The 18,726-nt window shown below is 44.5% G+C and overlaps 1 protein-coding gene across 1 annotated transcript in view; it reads right to left on the bottom strand.

The window, feature by feature from the left end:
• Best3 (bestrophin 3) overlaps window positions 1-15,847 on the bottom strand; it is a 41,840-nt gene extending 25,993 nt beyond the window's left edge. Inside the window, exons 1-4 of the mRNA XM_021174887.2 lie at window positions 15,350-15,847; window positions 13,365-13,532; window positions 9,534-9,628; window positions 8,839-9,072 (exon numbers count right to left, since the gene is read on the bottom strand). Of these exons, the coding sequence (XP_021030546.1) occupies window positions 8,839-9,072; window positions 9,534-9,628; window positions 13,365-13,516 (481 nt within the window). The 5' untranslated portion in view covers window positions 13,517-13,532; window positions 15,350-15,847. The remainder of the gene's footprint in view (window positions 1-8,838; window positions 9,073-9,533; window positions 9,629-13,364; window positions 13,533-15,349) is intronic.
• Between the last annotated feature and the right edge of the window lie 2,879 nt (window positions 15,848-18,726).

Here is an 18,726-nt window from a genome sequence, read left to right as displayed (position 1 = left end):
CTTGGCGGGAAGTTGGGTTCCCTCCCCCTTCCTTTATAACTGAGTGTCTGGAATTAGTAAAATTGAGCCTTGATCAGAATGTTTGTTGTCTTGGCTCCATTCTTTTCTTCCGCCCCGTCTAGATTCCTCTCTTTTCAGCCTGAACTGCCATTCTCAGTTGAACCGTTCGTGTTGTGGACTGCGGGCGGGCCGCAACAATCTCTAAGGCAAATGAATTCCAGTTATTGATGATCTGTAGCTGGTCTGGTCTGCCACCACCCTGCGGCTGCACACCTCTCTCTGTCAGGCCATACCTGGGGTTTGGCACACCCCTAGAAGGTCTCTCAATGTCTCTTTTCCTTCTGGCAGGCTCAGTTCTGCCCAGTGATTATTTTTATGCCAGTTGTTGGGAAAACAGCTTTCTTTGGAATGTCTGCTCAGGGTAAGATATCCACATACCTGTCCTTAGAGATGGTTGCTTGTACTGATTACAACTTGTAGTTCTAATGGAGTGGGATTTGCTACCAGAAGGCAAGTTTGTCATGCCCCTCAGCCAAAAGACTAATGAAATCAATGCCAGGCACAATATCAGCCATCACAGATCTGTCTGCTGCATAGTTGGCCTGGATTCCCTCTGTCTGAAGCAGAGGCAGGTGTCTTTAGCCTTCCGGAGAGACTGTTAGCAGAACCACCACTGCTCCTCTGCTCCCAGCTCAGAGGCAGTGTGGGTGTGATGCCAATTCTTCCTCTAAGAGAAAGCTGTGCTGTCAGTGCCTGAGCCATCTCAGGGACAGCGTTTTCAAGAAGAGCTCGATGTCCCTGGCTCATTTCCAAATGCGTACAAACAACAGAACCACCACTTTAACTGGGGGTGCTTTTAGGAGAGGCTTAGGACCTCTATCAACAGAGGGTACTCAGAAACCCTAAGCGAGACTGAGAGCGGACAGAGGAATATCCTGACAATGTCACAGGGCAGCACAGCAAGTCAGGAGCCACAGGGAGACTTACTTGCTTCAAAAAGTAGATGCCATCTCTCCTACATTAAGTGTTCCCTGACTGTCATGCAGGATAACATTGTTTCTAGTTTATATCCTGTGTTTCCACTTAATCCCACTAAAAATGATTTTTAAAATGTCACTTTTAAAATGATTTAAGAACCCAACAACGAGTTATAGTACTGTACTGGCCGGTTTTCTGTGTCAACTTGACACAAGCTGGAGTTATCACAGAGAAAGGAGTCCTCCTTGGAGGAAATGGCACCTTGGGATCCAGCTGTAAGGCATTTTCTCAATTAGTGATCAAGGGTGGGAGGGCCCGTTGTGGGTGGTGCCATCCCTGAGCTGGTAGTCCTGGGTTCTATAAGAAAGCAGGCTGAGCAAGGCAGGGGAAGCAAGCCAGTAAGGAACATCCCTCCATGGCCTCTGCATCAGCTCCTGCCCCCTGCCCCGGAAGGGATGACGCTGGCTGAAGAGAGTTATCCCTACATAACCAGAAGTATCCGTAGCCATCCTTCTCTCCATCCCGAAGCAGGCACTCCATTTGGCAGGTCACTGCACTCTATGCAATGACACACACACGTAAGAGGTGACATAACACACCTACTGCTTCCAGCTCCTTGTCTAAGTGGATGCCCCTGAATTTCATTTGCCTTCACTGAACAGAGCTGAGCCAGTTGGGCGACAGGAAGAATTAATGTGCAGCATTTCCTAAGGCTCGCTGCATGTTAAACTAGCACTGAATCATGTCTGAGAGTAGAAGCTGGGTCCCAGTCATGTTTTTAATTTTTAAAATGTTATTTATTGTATGTATGTATACATGTGTGCAAGCTTGCACAGGCCACAGCATATTTGGGAGGGTCAGGGGAGACTTGTGAGAACTATTTCTTCTGACTATGTGAGTCCAAGGGATCAAATCTGGGCCAGCACCTTTGGCAGCAAGCATCTTTACCTGCTGCGCCATCTCTCTGGCCTTAGGACTCAGTAGTTCTTCAGTGACTAAAATGTGCAGCAGAGTTAGGGGAAAATGGTTTGAAGGCTGGGTGCTTCAGTGTCCTGGAAGCCAGACATCCTGCAGTGTCCTGGGTCTCTTTCTTGAATAGGATCTCTGGAATACTGTACCTAAGCCCCAGAGAGTCATATTCCCTAGGCTGCCCATGAGCCTGCAACATATAGGAGTTCTCTCGCTAGACATGGTGGCACATGACTGTAATCTTAGTCCCTGGGAGGCTGAAGCAGGAAGATTGTTGAGTTTCAGGTTCGGCTAGGTTACATAGTGAGTTCCATGGTTAACCCTGACGACACTGTAGGATTCTGTTTCCCAACAAACAAAACAAGCAAACCAATAGACAACAATACACAACATGCCTGACATGGCATGGTGACACACAGCTGGGACACAGAGCAAAAACCTGTCTTAAAAAACACAGAAAAAGAGCCAGGCGTGGTGGCGCACGTCTTTAATCCCAGCACTTGGGAGGCAGAGGCAGGCGGATTTCTGAGTTCGAGGCCAGCCTGGTCTACAAAGTGAGTGCCAGGAGANAGGCGGATTTCTGAGTTCGAGGCCAGCCTGGTCTACAAAGTGAGTGCCAGGAGAGCCAGGGCTACACAGAGAAACCCTGTCTCGAAAAAAACCAAAAAAAAAAAAAAAAAAAACCAAAAAAAAAAAAAAAACAGAAAAAGAAAAAGAAAAGGAAGAAAAAAAAATCCCTCAACAATTCAATGACTGTGGTCATACTTTCAGAACTACTGGGTGGACAGACGTCCACTCTAGTCACTGACCAGCGAGGCTGTCTACTGACGCATGGTGGCCATGAGTTTAAGGAGGGCCACTTCTGCCTTGTGCTTTGTCTCCTGAGTGAAGCAAGGAATGCACACAGTGAGCCAGGTTTCCCTCACAGGATGACATTCTGTCTGTCCGGGCTCGTCATGTGAGAATATAGGAATAACTGACTCAGCCTCTAAAAGTTCAGCCAGCGGAGGAAGCTGGCGAGGTGTGAATACCACGGTCCCTTTGGCCACCTCTCCTCTAAGGGCACTTAGGCACTTAAAGAAGCCCTAGGAGCCTGAGAACCAAGAACACACCCAAGAAAATGACAGCCGGCTGAAGGGCAGGAATAAATATACAAAACCCAAGTGTTTTTCTCAGGGAGAGGTCCCGGATTATATGATCTGGTTAAGCCAGAAACACAAATAGGGCCGGTCTTGCAGCAGGTGCATCTTAAGTCATGGCTTCTCCTACTCAGCCACGGGGAGGCCCAGAGCTCACTGGCATTTTATGTCATGTGAGTCAGACGCTGAAAACTGTGGAGGAGTCTGGACTCCACTGGTCCCGGGAGAAGCTCTGAGAACTTTGTTTAAGGTCCCAGGGTTTTAAGAAAAGAAAAGGGGCACTTTCCTTGAAAGGTTATCATGTTTAAACGTTCTTATTAGCGGAGCACAAGAGGGAACCACTCGCTTTAGGGGAAGAGATAGAAACCCATGATAGAGACACGAAGTTCAGCTGTAAATGTGTCTGTGCTCGCCTCGGACAATGGTTAGTGCAGAACAAAAGCTATGGTAATTGTTACTGGTCCACAGCGACCTTTATGCTCTTGCTTAAGTTGTGTTCCCATGGCCTGGCATTCAGTGTGCACTAAATGTGTTTTTTTTTTTTTTAATTTTTTCTTTAAAAAGATTTTCTAATGTATTTGTTTACCTATTTATTTTTCTGTGTATAAATTCTTGTCTGCATGAATGTGCAGGCACTGCAGGCATGTCTGGCATGCAGGGAAACCCGGAATTGGGTCCCCTAGAACTGGAGTTCTGGCAGTTCTGAGCTGCCACGTGGTGCGGAGAATTAAATCCAGGCCAAACCAAACTCAAAAGGTTAGCAAATGCTTTGTATTGCTGAGCCATCTTTCCACCCTCTTATTTGTAAACTAGTTAATTACTTAACTCTAAGACAGGCTCTCATACGACCAAAGTGGGCCTCAACTCACTATGTAGTTGAGGATAGCCTTGAACTCCTGTTGCAATAGTCTCTACTTGCCGCCCAGTGTTGCCATTAGAGGTACAAGCCTCCATGTCTGGCTCTCTTCAGTGGAAGGGGGAAGGGTGTGTGTGTGTGTGTGTGTGTGTGTGTGTGTTAGATCCACAGTTTTGTGCATGCTGGCCAGGCTCTCTACCAACCAACTACATTCCCTCCCCAGTGAAGTTCTATTGAATGAGCAAGAGCCTGGTAGCTTTTGCCAGCTTCACTGTTTACTCTCTCAAGAGTATGTTGGTAATTTTCTATTTCCATCTTTCCGATTCTGGTGAGTTTCTTTGCAGAGAGCTGCTAGTTTGTAATTTTCTGATGAGTTTCTTTGCAGAGACCTATTTTGTTCCCTGAGACTCGTGAAGTCTTAGGTGAAGATTTGGACTCAGCTCGCTTCTAAAATGTAAATACTTGATTAAGGTCATGACTGGAGTTAGCAAAGATCCGTGATTATGCCCTTAGCATAGGACGAGTGACATTTTCCAGGGCAGGTGATTGGAATGACTAGAACTTTCCAGAACAACTTCAGAGTCAACAGGCAAAGTAGCAGAGCCTCTGTTGCAGTCTTCCTGATAAATAACTGTGCCCCCCGCCACACACACACACACTTCAGGGGCTTTGTAACACAACTGACTGAGTTTTAGTTCAATTCTAGAGTAAGCAGAAATCCAAGCTTTTTATTATTAATTTGAGAAATTTAACCTGTGATAACAAATCAGATCTATCTTCCTGGTACCATGCAGTGTGGTCTTTCTACTCCTCAGAATAATAAAAACTTGACTGTTTCATGTAAAAACCAAGGAATTCAGAGAGTGGCAGGGAAGGGCCTGGCCTGTCAGGCTCAGCTGGACATTCAGAGGAGGTAGCTGGCCTCCATTCTCCCATCCTTCCCTGTTCTTCCCATGTCCCTGAGGGAGGCCGTGCAAGCCAGAGCCCTCCGGGAAGCAGTGGGAAGCAGAGCTTTTGAGGAAGCCATCTTAACTCTCAGTATCTCTCTGCCTGTGATTCAGGCAGGGACCACTTACCACTGCCCCTGGGATCTTGTGAGATACAGACATCTTTCATCGCTGGATTTAACATTAACTGAGGTGCACTCTAGCTTGAAATACATACTTTTTTCTTACAGGTGATTTTAAGTAGGGTAGTCGGTAGATAAGGTGTGTGTTTGTGTATGTGTGTGTATATGTGTATGTGTGTTTACATTTATGTGTGTATATATGTGTGTGTTTAGGTGTATGTGTATATGTGTGTATATATGTGTATTTATATGTGTGTATGGGTGTTTATATGTGTTTGTATTTGTGTATATGGGTATGCATGTTTGTGTGTGTATGTGTGTGTATGTATATGTATGTGTATATGTGTGTTTATATGTATGTATGTATGTAGGTGGGGGTGGGATGTATGTGTGTATGTGTGTTTATATGTGTGTATGTATATATGTATGTATGTGGGGGGTGGGATGTATATGTGTATGTGTGTGTGGCTGTGGTTCTATCATCGGCATTACCCACTTATTTTGTCCCCAGAGTGCAGGGTAGTGGCATAGTTACCACTGCTTTGTCCCCTTAGGCAGGAGTAGGTGCCCTGACTCTGGACTCAGGACATCTGTCAAATATTTTCCACTATCTCCAACTTCCTATTCTTCCCAGAATCCTTGGCGCAGGCAGGCAAAGGACAGTCAGGGAGTGGCAGAGGCATGTGTCCAGTTGGGACACCTTGGGAACAGAGCCTTGGTGACTCTGAGTCAGCTCTGGCCATGGGGGAAGGAGCCAGACGCTGCATGAGTCAGCGCTGCTGTGGACAGAGGGTGCTGGCTGAGGCAGCAGGAAGTGCTGGCCTCTGGGGCTGTTCCTGCAGCTCTGGAGCTTGGAACCTTTGCTCTCCCAACCAGCACAGGGGCTCTACGCCTTACACAAGCTGTGCTCACACTTTACACTCCTGAGACGAGCTGCATCCTCTGCCCCTTTTATAAAGGCACCCCGGCCCCTTTCATTTCTGTTTTGCCCTTTGAGGCACGATCTTGCTATGTACTCCTGTCTGGCCAGGTACTTACTCTATAGCTCATGCTGGCCTTGAACTTGGGACAACCCTTTTGCTGCAGCCCCCGCTATCTGCCACTGTCCCAGGATCAACGGGGCCTTTTTATGGCTGGTATGAGTTCATGAGCTCTAAGAAAGATTTGGCTCCCTCTAATCTCTTGGTTTTTTGTCTCCTTCATCCAGTCCTAAGAAACTAAGAATTTTAAACCAAGAACTATTCTAGCTATGTATAAACAAGTTACTCAGACTCACTGCCCGAAGGCACGCCCTAGAATTCCTCAGTCCCCAGGACGGCTGTGGTCTGAATCTCCATCTTCTTTGTGGGTATTTGTTAGTGGTGACGGCTCCAATCCTCGCCCTCTTCCTTCTTTCTTTTCTGCCCAGGAATCAGAGAGAGTTCTGTTGTTGTTTGCTTTTGAAGTGTCCCCTTAAGGACTAAGTGCTTGTCAACCTCTGTGCAGGAAAGTGACATGGAGTCAAGAATGGGGCTGTACATTTTTGATCCCATGAGAGACAAGTCTGGGCTAGGTGACAAGATTGTCTTAAAATACAACGACAGAGGGAGAGGCAGGGAAGCGTGTGTAACTGAGGGGTCTAAGCATGACATCTAAAGGGTCAAGTTTGTTACGGTCAGTAAGTTCAAAGTGGGGCCCAGGCCAATGCACTTGAGATGCACAAGAGGTCAGTCAGTGGTAGGGTAAGAAACTGAAACTGTCCAGGAGCGGTTCAGGCTAGTTATTCTGAAGTTATCCTACATATACACTGGGGGGGACAGCAGGCGGTTAAACTCGGTTTTGGATCCTGGCATTTCACACAATACCCCTGTGTGTTTGCCAGGCTACTCAACCTTCTGCCTGGATCCTCCACTAGTTCCTTGTACCCCACAACTTTCTTACGGTTTGATTTAGGACCCAGGGACAAGGAACTGAGGTGCATTATTTTACATAAACAAATCAGATCTGGCCTCCAGATTCTCCCAGCATCCCTCAGTCCCTACCTGACAAACCCTGCCCCCAATTTTGAACTTTCCAGCCTAGGGGCTGGGCTGCCCTTCCTCTAGAGGTTCTTCCTTATATAATCCAGGCATTTTCCATGCCCCCCCCCTTTCCCTCCATTCTCTCTCTCTCTGTTTTCTCTCTCTGTACACACACCCTTTCTCTCTTTCTCTCCCCCACCCCCTTTCCATGGTAACTTCCTTGATCTCAGTCTAGGGGGCAGTGAACTTGCCCTAGAGCAACTTCCCAACAAACCTGCCTTAATATACTCTAATCTGCCTGAATCAACTCATTTCACTGGTGGAGTAATGGCCTATCACGTACATACACCCTTGCTTTCTTTCCCCGCCCCGACTTTCTGAATCTTGTGGTGAAAATATATCTGGAAGACCTGGGCTGTCATGGGCACGAGGATTCCTCAGAAGTGACCAAAATCCTGTACTAGCCGGTCTGGATGGCTCCTTTAATGTAGCAAGAAAGTACATAGTCCTTTCCAGGTGCTAGGAATTGCCCTGAGCGCTTTGTGAATATCAACTTACTTAGTTCTCACACTGAACCTACAAGATGTACAACCTATCCGTGCTAGCATAAGCCCATTTTATAGATGTGGAGATAGAGGCACAGGAAGGCTGAGTACCTAAGCACTGTCATGTGACTAGTGAGCGGTGGAGTCAGAATTCCAACCCTTGTGCTGTGTGCTCTTAGATATTATCTGTGCTACCCATCAAATAAAAATAAAAATAAAATGAAAAACCTCAAAACAAGAAGAAAGACATCAAAGTAAAAACAAACCAAAACAAACAAAACCCTCTAGTTTTCTTCTTGGAGGAAAAAGAGTCACTGGAGAGTACACTTTAGTTTTCTTACTTTGCAGCCTAAATGAAGGCAGAATCGAGCACCCGGATCATCACTGTGGGCCAGGAATGACCTCAACTCAGCCCTCACTCCTCGGAAGGCTGGCTGAACAGCTTCTTCACTAAACATTTACATACCAGAGAGGACCATACCTCCTCACACGGGACTCGTTTTCAGCTTGCTAGACCCAGGAACGACGCAGAAACCTACATAGAATAGCTACATCTACAGTCTCATGAAACCCAAGAGAGACAACAGGTCCACCCTGAGAGAGCCTTTCACTATCATATCCGGGGAGGAGGGTTTCACCCAATTTACCCGGACGAAACCCGACAGCAAGGCGATCCGTCCAGAATCAACTTTGCTTCAAGACACATTTTATTATAGCGTTTCTGAGCCTGAATTTTAATTCTGTTCCTTCCACTCTGCAGCTAATGTGACTCAGGACAGCTTGCAAGCTCTAAAATCCACCTTCTACTGTTTTCAGGACACCCTGAGACCTAACTGGAATAGCTATAAACTAGGCTCGGTGGCTCACATCTGTAATCCCACCACCAGGGAGGCTAAGGCAGGAGGATTGCAGTGAGTTCAAGGCTAGCCTGGGCTACACAGTGATAACCTGTCTCACAAACCAAAACCAAAGCCAAAGCCAAGACAAGTAAAACAAACAAACACCACCAACAAAGCAAAAAAACAAGTGAAAAACAGAACAAAATAAACAAAATAAATTGCTTTTAATGACCGATCACCATCACTGTATTTATTTCAAGGCATCTTGGCTTTCGGCTACTTCTGTCCTCTACCTGCCAAGGAAACTTCTTGAGGGCAGGAGTCCTATCTTACCTACTTATCTTTGCTCTTTAAGAACGCTCCTGCCCGGCTTCTTGAATAAATACACCGAGGTGCTTTCCAAAGCATTTTGGTGGCTCCTACCAAGCGCACACCCCCCGTACCTGCTTCGACCACGTGGTCCATGGTGGGAAACCTCTTGTACACCGCGGTGCTCACCGAGCGGAAGATGAGCAGGGACGTCAGGTTGACGTAGCGCATCAGCGTCCTTCTGAGCAGGCGCCCATGCTGGTCGCTCCCATGGACACTGCTGGAAATGAGGAGCATCAGCCTGTCTGGCCAAGGCAGATTCACAAACTGGTTCCACCATCGGTTCACTACCAGAGTGACGTAAAACCCTGTTGGGATAACCAGACGCCATCATGCAGTTTCTTAGAGCAGACATCTCAGCGGACACACGTGTAGCAGAATTTTAGCTTTCTTAGGGGTTCGAGCTATGAAAGTATGTTATCCTCCAGATCTTAGGATTTCTGCCCTCCAGGAGGGGAGGAAATGCCATATATGCCTGACAAGGTCAGGGCACCCAGTAAGTGGGTATTAGAACTCAAATACTGACTGCAAAAATGGACGGTTAGTGAAGAGAAAGCTTAAAGGTCCAACAGCAGATTACGACCTCAAACTGTCCCATGCTAACTTAGCGGAAGCAGCCCTGAAGGCGAACTTTAGGGTGGGCTGTGCGCGATTGCAAGCAGCGGCTTTCCCAGCAAGCCTCACAGCCCGGAAGCACTCTCATGCGGTCATCTGTGTCATCTAACGGAGACAGCTGTGTGGCTGCATTCTGCGTGTGACCTATACTTACCAAGCACAAAGGTTACTGGAATTTGTTCAGCATATCTGTCACAGTAAATTGATAATTTTTCAAAGTAACGTTTTTGGGCTCCTGTAAGTAACAATCTGGAGCAAAAATAAAACGCACAGCCCTTTATGATGCGGAACTCCTGCCCCTGCTCTGCAGGAGACAGCAAGTGCAAACAGTTAAGCACAAATCTTAATCTCAGTTGGCTTGGTTTTGTTTTTCTTTTTCTTTCTTTCTTTCTTTCTTTCTTTCTTTCTTTCTTTCTTTCCTTCTTTNTTTCTTTTTTTTTGGGGGGGGGGTTTCCCTTGAGCTGGTATGCCTCTAAAATTTAAAAAAAAATTGCTTTGTGCTTCCGGTATTAAAGGTTTTTAGCACATAAATCTGATGGCCGTTAAGTAATGGAATTGTTAACCACTTCGTTTCTTAAAGCTTTGTAGTTTTACAGTTTTATATAACTGGTTCATTGGATTTTGGAGAAAGATATGTTACAAAAGAGTCTTTTGTTTTTCTTTCTGAGAAATTAAAGCCAGGAGGGCCGGGACGTGTCAGACAGACAATCACTGAATCCCACCGGCAGGTCACTCTTTTCTGTTTTGAGACAGGGTCTCTCTCACTTAAGTTGCCCCCATTGGCTTGAGCTCATGTTATAGACCAGTGGTTCTCAACCTGTGGGAAAACCTCTATCTTCAAATATATTTAAATTACAATTCATAACAGTAGCAAGATTACAGTTGTGAAGTAGCAACCAGAATAATGTTATGATGGGGGGGGGGTTTCACCACAACATGAGGGGCTGTATTAAAGGGTCACTGCATTAGGAAGGTTGAGAACCGCTGCTGTTGACCAAGCAGACCCTGAACTTGTAATTCTCCTACCTCAACCACTCAATTAGCTGAGGTTATAGGCCTTCACCACCAGGCTTGGTTTCCATTTTTCAATTATTCATTAGGAATACTTAAAAGATAGAGAGTATTGATTTGGTGGGTAAGAGTTACTAAGTCATTATTGAGTAACATTCAACATCTTGACCTTTAATCCAGAACATACTAATTTAACCAAGCCAATTAATACATTCTAGATTGTGCATATACTACCTCTTGGGAAATATTGTGATTGTTTACTTTAATATTTGCAATGCTTGGGATATAAATAAAACTGATTTCATCTGAAAGGCAAAAACTTTCACTGTTATATCTGGCCATGGGCTCCAAACTTTTCCTGTAGATCTGACTTTATCTCCCCAAACTTATTTTCTGAGATTGCTAAACACACCTGCCCATAATGAGACCATTATTATGTTTCGGTGAGGGAATTCAGAGCCAGAAGGAATCTAAAGACACATTAATAATAATTACCAGAATGTGGAAAGAGGGGCCACATATGAATGTGCATAGATCAATAGTTCATATAAAGAACAGGAAACCTAAGCAAAGACCTCTCAGAACAAGTCTCAAAAGTTCCCGCCGGTGAGTGGAATGCTGATAGAAGGCAGAGGAGCAGTGTCCAGCCACGGGGGCTGCCGGCAGAGTACTGTCAGGAGCTGGTCTTGGTGAATAAAGAATTTGAGGTATAGGGGTTGTGGGGAGTTCTTGTGTCAGCTTTGAGTGAGGCGACCAAGTTCCTGGAATCAGGGAGGGTCCTGTTGATAACAAGTCACAGAGCGGCTTTCTGATACGTAAAGTATTTAATTATACACTTTAAAGTATTCAATGTAGACAGCACAGCTCCTGGGATCAGTTGGGCCAGGCCAAGGTATAGAACAGGTCTGCCATAGATTTAGACTTGGGGATATTGTCAAAACTCTAGGAGTCTCAGGGTTCTTTTTAGTTTATGGTGTTGTAAAGACCAGAAATATCAGTTACATAAATAACTGTAAGGCAGTTGTATATCTTCAAATGTGGCACCAAAATGGGTGGTATTGATGCTAATTGGACAGATATATATGAATATTCTTATCTAGAAAATACCACAGAGAGTATTATGCCAAAATTCCTCCAAATTGGAAGAGATAAACTCAAAGCCAATACCAGGCAAAGCACAAACTATGGTTACATTTTCAGGTCTGCTTGATTTTGGTGACCTATGAATCCAACAGTTCTTGGTAAATATATAAGATAAAAAGGATCTGCTTTTATAAGAATTTACAATGAGACTTTTTTTTTAAAAAGAAGAAAAAAGCAAGTTAAAGTGATTGCTGTTAATGTTTGTACTCTTTGATCTTTGGAAAGACAAAAATCTGTGTAGAGTTTTGGGGTGTAAGTTTGATATTGGAGCATTTCCAGGGATGTAGCAGTTGCTCTCGGGGCTTTTCTCTTCTAAACAGCAGTAGCAGCAGTAAACTCACATTAGTAAAGAATGAACTAATGAGATAGTTATACTGGAACACCACGAATCTGCCACCATTTCATATCTGAAGGTTCAAGGAACAGATAAGTGAACTGAAAGATATTAGAGGACTCTAAGAATATTTGACAAAATCTAGTCTTGCGATTTTTGCCTTGGTGTTTTTTGTTCTGATTATTTTTGAACTGGGGACTGAACTCAGAGCCTGACAGTTGCTAGGCAAAGCATTCTACCTAATTCTAGCTAATTCCTAAGTCCCACAAAATCTGTTCTAATATGTATGCTGGTATGGAATGATAGTGTTTTGTCTTTTTTTTTTTTGACAGAGTTTCTTATAACTCGAGCAGCAAGTTATCTTGAACAGGATCCCCCTGTCTCCATTGCCTCAATACTGGGATTACAGGTGTGTGCTATCGGTGCCTGGGGATTGAGTTCAGGGTTTTGTGCTTGCTAGGCAGGCACTGTACCAACTGAGCTACATCCTCAGCTTTGGGCTGGAAGTACTGATGGTTTGTTGTGAACAAGATAGTTGTTCACAGTTTGCTTTTGGTAACGATCAGCCAACTAAATGAATACCCCACCTCTCCAAGTGGAGTCTCATAGTTTCAAAGAAGGATGTAGGTGAGACCGTGACTCATAGTTCACCTTTGGTGGAAGAAAAAATTTTATACCTAGCTAAGATGGAAATACAGCCTTGAAAATCTTAGGCTTTCCTTTTAGCTTCCTCCAATGTAATTCAGCTTTAGTTTATTAACTCCTGAAGCTTCATTTTTTAAATCACACTGATGAAATGTTACTAAGACAATGCTTTTCAGTTGGGAGAGGTGGATATGCTAGCCCTCAAAGTATGAACCTGACAGGTACCCGTGTTATAAAGAATAGATACCTTCTCTTGCAAATGTGACATCCTGAAATCAGAAGACATAAAGAGAACACATTATTCCTCAGGCCTTAGTTCTTTGGTGAGGTTGGAGGACATCATCCCAGGTCAGAGCTTACCATCCAGACTATGGGAAGGAAAGCTGCCTCGTAAATACTATTCACCCATATGTTAACTCCACATAGAGTGGCAGTAAGCTCTCAGATCACATGTTCAAACTCCACGTGACATCACTGAGAGAAGCACAAAAGCATTTGTCTGTGGGCTTTGCCGTTAATCGGCACACGGATGAGGATGTCAGCATAAAACTTTCAGTTGACACTTAAAGCAGCTAGGCTGATACCTCATCGGGATCAGTCTCTGTCTCTGTGGGGCTGTAATTAGAGCCCATTGTCTGAACGGTGGCTGTCGATTGCTCCAAATGCGTGGTTAGGTGTGGATTAAAATACCCTATCCTGAAGAGAGGACGCCAGAGAGGTTCATGCAGAGAGGTGGGGGGGGGGTGTTACATAATGCAGAGGCTAGCGGCAACCAAGGGGATCCAGTTTATGAGTCTGTATTCTTACATAACGCCTGGGGGCCATTTAAGGAGACATGCAAAACGAAGGTACCTGTACACCAGACTGATTGCTGTGTAAAGAACAGCAAAAACAATAAATTCCCTGTACAGCAGCTTGTAGATACTACCTCTCCACTTGAGGAGCAACCTATGAAATCCAAAAAATGTTGCATTTGCTACTTTACTGGAGTAAGTGACAGTCATCTTGGATAGTTTTGTTCTAGAAGAGCAAGAAGACAAAACACGGGTGAAAAGTAAAGTTGGATGTCAACATAGGCATACACTTTTCTTTTTTTTTCCTTAACCGAAGGAAACTAGAGCCAAACACTAATCAGCCGCCCTGCCCGCCCTCCGTGCATCACGCACTCCTCTTATCGCTTACAACTTGTACATAATACCGCGTCACCATTTAGCATCTCGGCACTAAACCTGGCACAGAAGGGGAAGAAGATGGTCTCTAGAAAGACTGTTTTTAGAAGCCCTGACATTTCTGCATTCGATAAGCATTAGTTTAGAGTCTGTAGCTTTTGCCCAATACATAGTCAACATTAGCACATGAGACACACTAGCCACTTCTTAGTCGCAGGAGGATTTAACAAGTTGGTTTGCTAAACTGATGATGTTTTTAAAAAGCAGTGGCTATACTTGTTGTTTGGGCCAGTGTCTGCTAAAATCCTTAAAGAAATATTGATTTCACCTTTAAACTTCCTAAGAGGAAAAAGTTATTGATCCCTTCTTAGGAACCAGGAGCTATTGTCAGGAGGAAGCCAGGCCCCCAGAGCAGTTTAACAGATGGGCTACTTGGGTGGGTTGGCGGGGGCGGGGGGGGGATATCTTTCTGAGATGTGAGTCTCTCAGCAGCTCTCAGGGTGTACAGTTGGAATTCTGTACCTTTCAAAGGGAGCTGTAAACTTGATATTAAAAAGGCTACACTTTCCCCTTGGAAAGTCCCAATGAAATAATCAGAGACAAACAAACTGAGTCTTTTCTTTCTTATTTTGGAAGACAGGGTCATCCCACATTGACCTTGAACCTGGCCTTGAAGTTTTGCTCCATCTCCAGTGAGCGCTGGAATGGTGGGACTGTGCCACCCGACACTGTATGTAGTATTTACTTAGCGTTTTGCTTGGCACCGAATCTTGTGTGTGCTGGGCAGGCACTGTCTCGTGTGTGCTACATCCCTAGTGTGTCTGTAATTTAGAACGCCTTGTTCTGCATTCGTTCCGTGGACATGGGCAGGATGAGAACGGGGCCTAATCCCAGTTTTCTTTGAGCTCCCTGGCATGCCTCGGCTTCTCGCTGAGATGTGCCATCGGACTTCGAATAGATGGCTCAAAGCCGACCTTTGTTTGGAAACCTTACTCAGCTAACTGGGTAGTATAGGTCACGTGCAAACAAAAGGAGATCTCTTTAAAATGTTAACTTTTCTCCAAAGTAACTACAAAGAGCTTCTCACAGAGCAACACAGGCTGAAAACATGTAGTTTTTAGGTCAAAGTTATAATACACATACCCACACAAAAACCCAACCAAACAAACCCTAGCGCATATTTTTTTTTCCCTGTAGAGCGATTTATATCACACATTCTATCACAAATAAGAGAATGTTTCATTTAGACAGGCAAATATCCAACTGTGATTTATCCAGTTTCTCTAAGGATGTAAGAGCTGGCAGCTGTATCCACAGCAACAACAACAGAGTGCTGATTTGTCCTCCATGGTTGTTGATTTTAATTAAACAAACCAGGGCCTTTTGCCTAAGTCAGTAGGTGACACCACAGAAGGGTGGGGTGCCTGCTCTAAAACAGGCTTTGCTTTGAGATCGCCACCTTGTCTCTCTGCCTCGGGAGAACTCAGCAGACAGGGGAGAACAGCACAGCAACGCTCTTCTCCAGGCAGGCCGCGTCAAGCGACAGTCTAACCAATCCCCCCTTTCTTCCATTCACTCCTTCACCCTCAGTTCAGGCTCTGTCAGAAACCCGACACCCACCAAGCACTAAGGTCACGTTCAAGTGCAGAAGCCGGCTAGCGCACTAACCTCTTTCTTTGGAGTCTCCCAAGGGAAGAGAAATCTTCAAACGATCTGCCGTCCCTGAAGAGGTGCCGGCTTCCACCCTCACTGGTGACCAGCCGGGTTTCCTCCTGTTCTCCGGCTGCTGTGGCGATCCAGCGTGTAGCGAGTCCAGGGTTAACTGTTTTTCCACTTGCAGAGGCCTGTCTGTGCCAGTTTGCCCACTGATGACAGTTATAGCTGGGGACAAACAGAAGTGACAGCTGCTGATGTTGCTCTTTTCTAATCTATAATTATAACTCCACCTGCCGCCCAGAGTACCCCTTTGAACAAGAAGTCAGCGGCGGTGGCGCGAGGATGCTGGGCCATTTAGGTCCAGTTAAGATTCATTTCAACTCTGGCCTGGGATCAAGGAAGAAAAGCCTTTTTCTACTGAAAAGGTCTGGACATACTCCAGTAGCCAAAGAGGGGATTAGGACAGTCTTTTTGTGCACGAAATGAAGAATAAATTCTTATGAAGCCATACGCTGGGGCAGACAGGAATGAAAGCAAGAATTCTGACCTTCTGAGAGGTCTTGAGAGTGTTCTTCCATTAAAAGCAGCAAGTGTGTGTGTGTGTGTGTGTGTGTGTTTAGGATGTGAGTATATTTATGTGTATGTGTAGTATGATTATGGGGTATGTGTGTTTGTGTGTGGTATATAGGTGTGTATGCATGTATGTGATGTGTATGTGTGTACATGCATGTGTGTCTAGGATATGAGTACATTTATGTACATGTGTGGTATATAGGTGTGTATGTGTACATCTGTATGGTGTATAGATATGTGTGGTGTATAGGTGTGTGAGTATGTAAGTGCATGTGTGTTGTATATATGTGTATTGTGTATAGGTGTGTATGTGTTCATGTGTATTGTGTATATGTGTGTGGTATATAGGTGTGTGTGTGTGTGTATGTGTGTGCATGTGTGTGGTTTATATATGTATGTGCACGCACATCCATGTGTGCATGCATGTATGTGTAGGATGTGAGTATATTTGTATGGTAAGTATGTGGTGTACATGTGAGTGTGGTATATGTGTGTGTGTGGTATGTGTTTTAGAAGTGCACAGAGAATTATGTGATGACCTGGTGCAGTGGAAAACCGTAACACTCTGTTTTATTATGTTTCTCCCATGGTTAACCAGAAAAGCTTGTTATTCGAGATGGTTTCTTTCAGATTTATAATAATAGATATTTTCTTTCTTAAAAGAGGCTGCTTATCTGAGTTCTGTAGGTGATAGAATAATTAATTAATCTGAGGGTCATTTCCTGAGACCCTTTTAACTTTCTAAGGTAATTTTTCCACCTGTCATTACACCACAAGCTTAAAGAGAATAGCAAAAAATAGTTTTTGTAGAGAAACATATAGAATAAAAGATTATAAAAATCAAGACTAGGCTATGCCTGGTGGGTCATGACTGTAATCCTATTGATGGGAAAGTTGAGACAGGAGACTTACCCTGAGTTCAAGGGTAGCCTGGGCAATTCAGTAAGTTCCAGGATAGCCTCAAAACAAATAAGCAAATGGATACTTCCCCCACAGCCCTTAAGGATATATCAAATAAAAAGGAATACATAAAATTCAAATTTCTAAAGAATTATTCAACCTTATGTGCATGTGATCGACTTGGTCCAACTGCAAGCGCTTTAGAATCCTGACAGACTTATTTGTCTGGCTTATTTGTATTGCTGGCTTATTTGTCCCTGTTCCTCTTGTTGCTAACTTCAGGTCGGGGGTCCTGTGAATAATGAATATTCATTTAGTAATTGTGTGCTAACTGATCGCACCCCTGGGGCTCCATTAAGACCCCTGGATCTTGTTACTGTTTTGTTATCACACTTCTTCCCTGCTTCCACAGCTTTGAGTACCACAGGGGATTTGCGAACATGCAGAATGCAAACATAGTATGCCACATCTTACATCTGTGCTGCGGTGAAAGTGGGCCGATAGACCTGCAATATTGTAAACAGTTTTCAGAATTGGTGAATATTATGGAATTTGAGCTTCTATAAACCCTTGTGTGTACAAAAGAGAAATGCTGCAGGCTCTATACCTTCCCGCTCCGACCAGATGTGTGTCAGCCCCCAAACAGCGTATTTTGCAGTGGCCTTAACAGAAAACCAGGAAATCAGCATTGGTGAAGGCCACCAGGTATCCCATAGTGTTCTTTTTCTGCTACAAAATATTAAGAAAAGACGTGGTAGACAATCCCTACATGAGCATGCCATTAGATACAGAGGAGACATGACTAAGATCAAAGCTTAAGTAAAACAACATAGCTAAACAAAGCTTAAAAACTCAAATGGATTATTTTATATAGTGTCCACTGTTTTGTTTCGAGACAGAACCTTTCAGTGACCTAACACTCTCCCAGTAGGCCAGGCTAGCCCACTAGTGAGCCCTAGGGAGCCACCTGTCTCCAACTCTCAGACACCACACTGAGCGCTTTTCATGTAAAGGTTTGGGGTTGAACTCAGAGTTTCCAAGGCAACCATTCTACCCACCGAGCATCTCCCCGGGTTCCATTGACTGATCAATTTCTCAACAACAGAATCTCTCAGTTCAGTTGATTTGTGAACGACACTCACAATGATTCTTACCATACAGGTAAAGTTTCCCTGATGATAAGTGTCCTGAGAACGCAGCAGACTTTATTCCATCTCTGGTGGACTAAGCCAGCCTGGGCTTCCGTGATGGCATCAATGGCTCTAAACCAGGCAGCTGGTTGGGTCAGTCACATGGATTTCAGGTGTGCAAAGTTTGATGCATGCCATTGGACAGGGAACTCCGCCCCATGCCAAGCCAAAGGCTATGGGAAACCTCCTCAATTAGGCTTCGATTTCAGGGAGCAGTACTGAGCCCCCGAGAACCAGAAACACGGTTCATTTTACGACAGGGTCAGCTTTAAGCCCAGAGGAGACTGGATATTTGAGGAGCCATCAGTTCCTCTCCGTGCAGAGACAAATTGCCAACTCAACAAAATGGAAGTGCATTCGTTCAGGCAATGAAGGTGATCTCTTTTTGAAATGGATGCTGTGGAAATTTCGTTCTATTTTAGACATGAAAGGTCCGAGTCCAGAGAATTATGAAGACAGTGCTGAGAGTGTATCTGTGCACAATGATGTTTCCTAAGTAGATGACACGGCTCCATTCACAGCCCAGACCGCTAGAGGGGAAAATGAATTAAAAATCTGTACAATTTCACCAAAATGAAGTAAATTCAAATATGTTGCTTATTCCAAACAGCCATGAAATTCTGTTACTTGACAACCCGAGTCTGTAAATCATATTATGATGTGGGTAAAGGGTAGATTTAGGGAAATTTTACCCTTAAGTCGAGGGATAAGGCAGGATTTGGAAGC

Source organism: Mus caroli, chromosome 10, assembly GCF_900094665.2.
Source record: "Mus caroli chromosome 10, CAROLI_EIJ_v1.1, whole genome shotgun sequence".
NCBI classification, from domain to species: domain Eukaryota; kingdom Metazoa; phylum Chordata; class Mammalia; order Rodentia; family Muridae; genus Mus; species Mus caroli.
The sequence above is the reverse complement of the archived record's forward strand: the minus strand, read 5'-3'. Positions and strand labels throughout refer to the sequence as shown.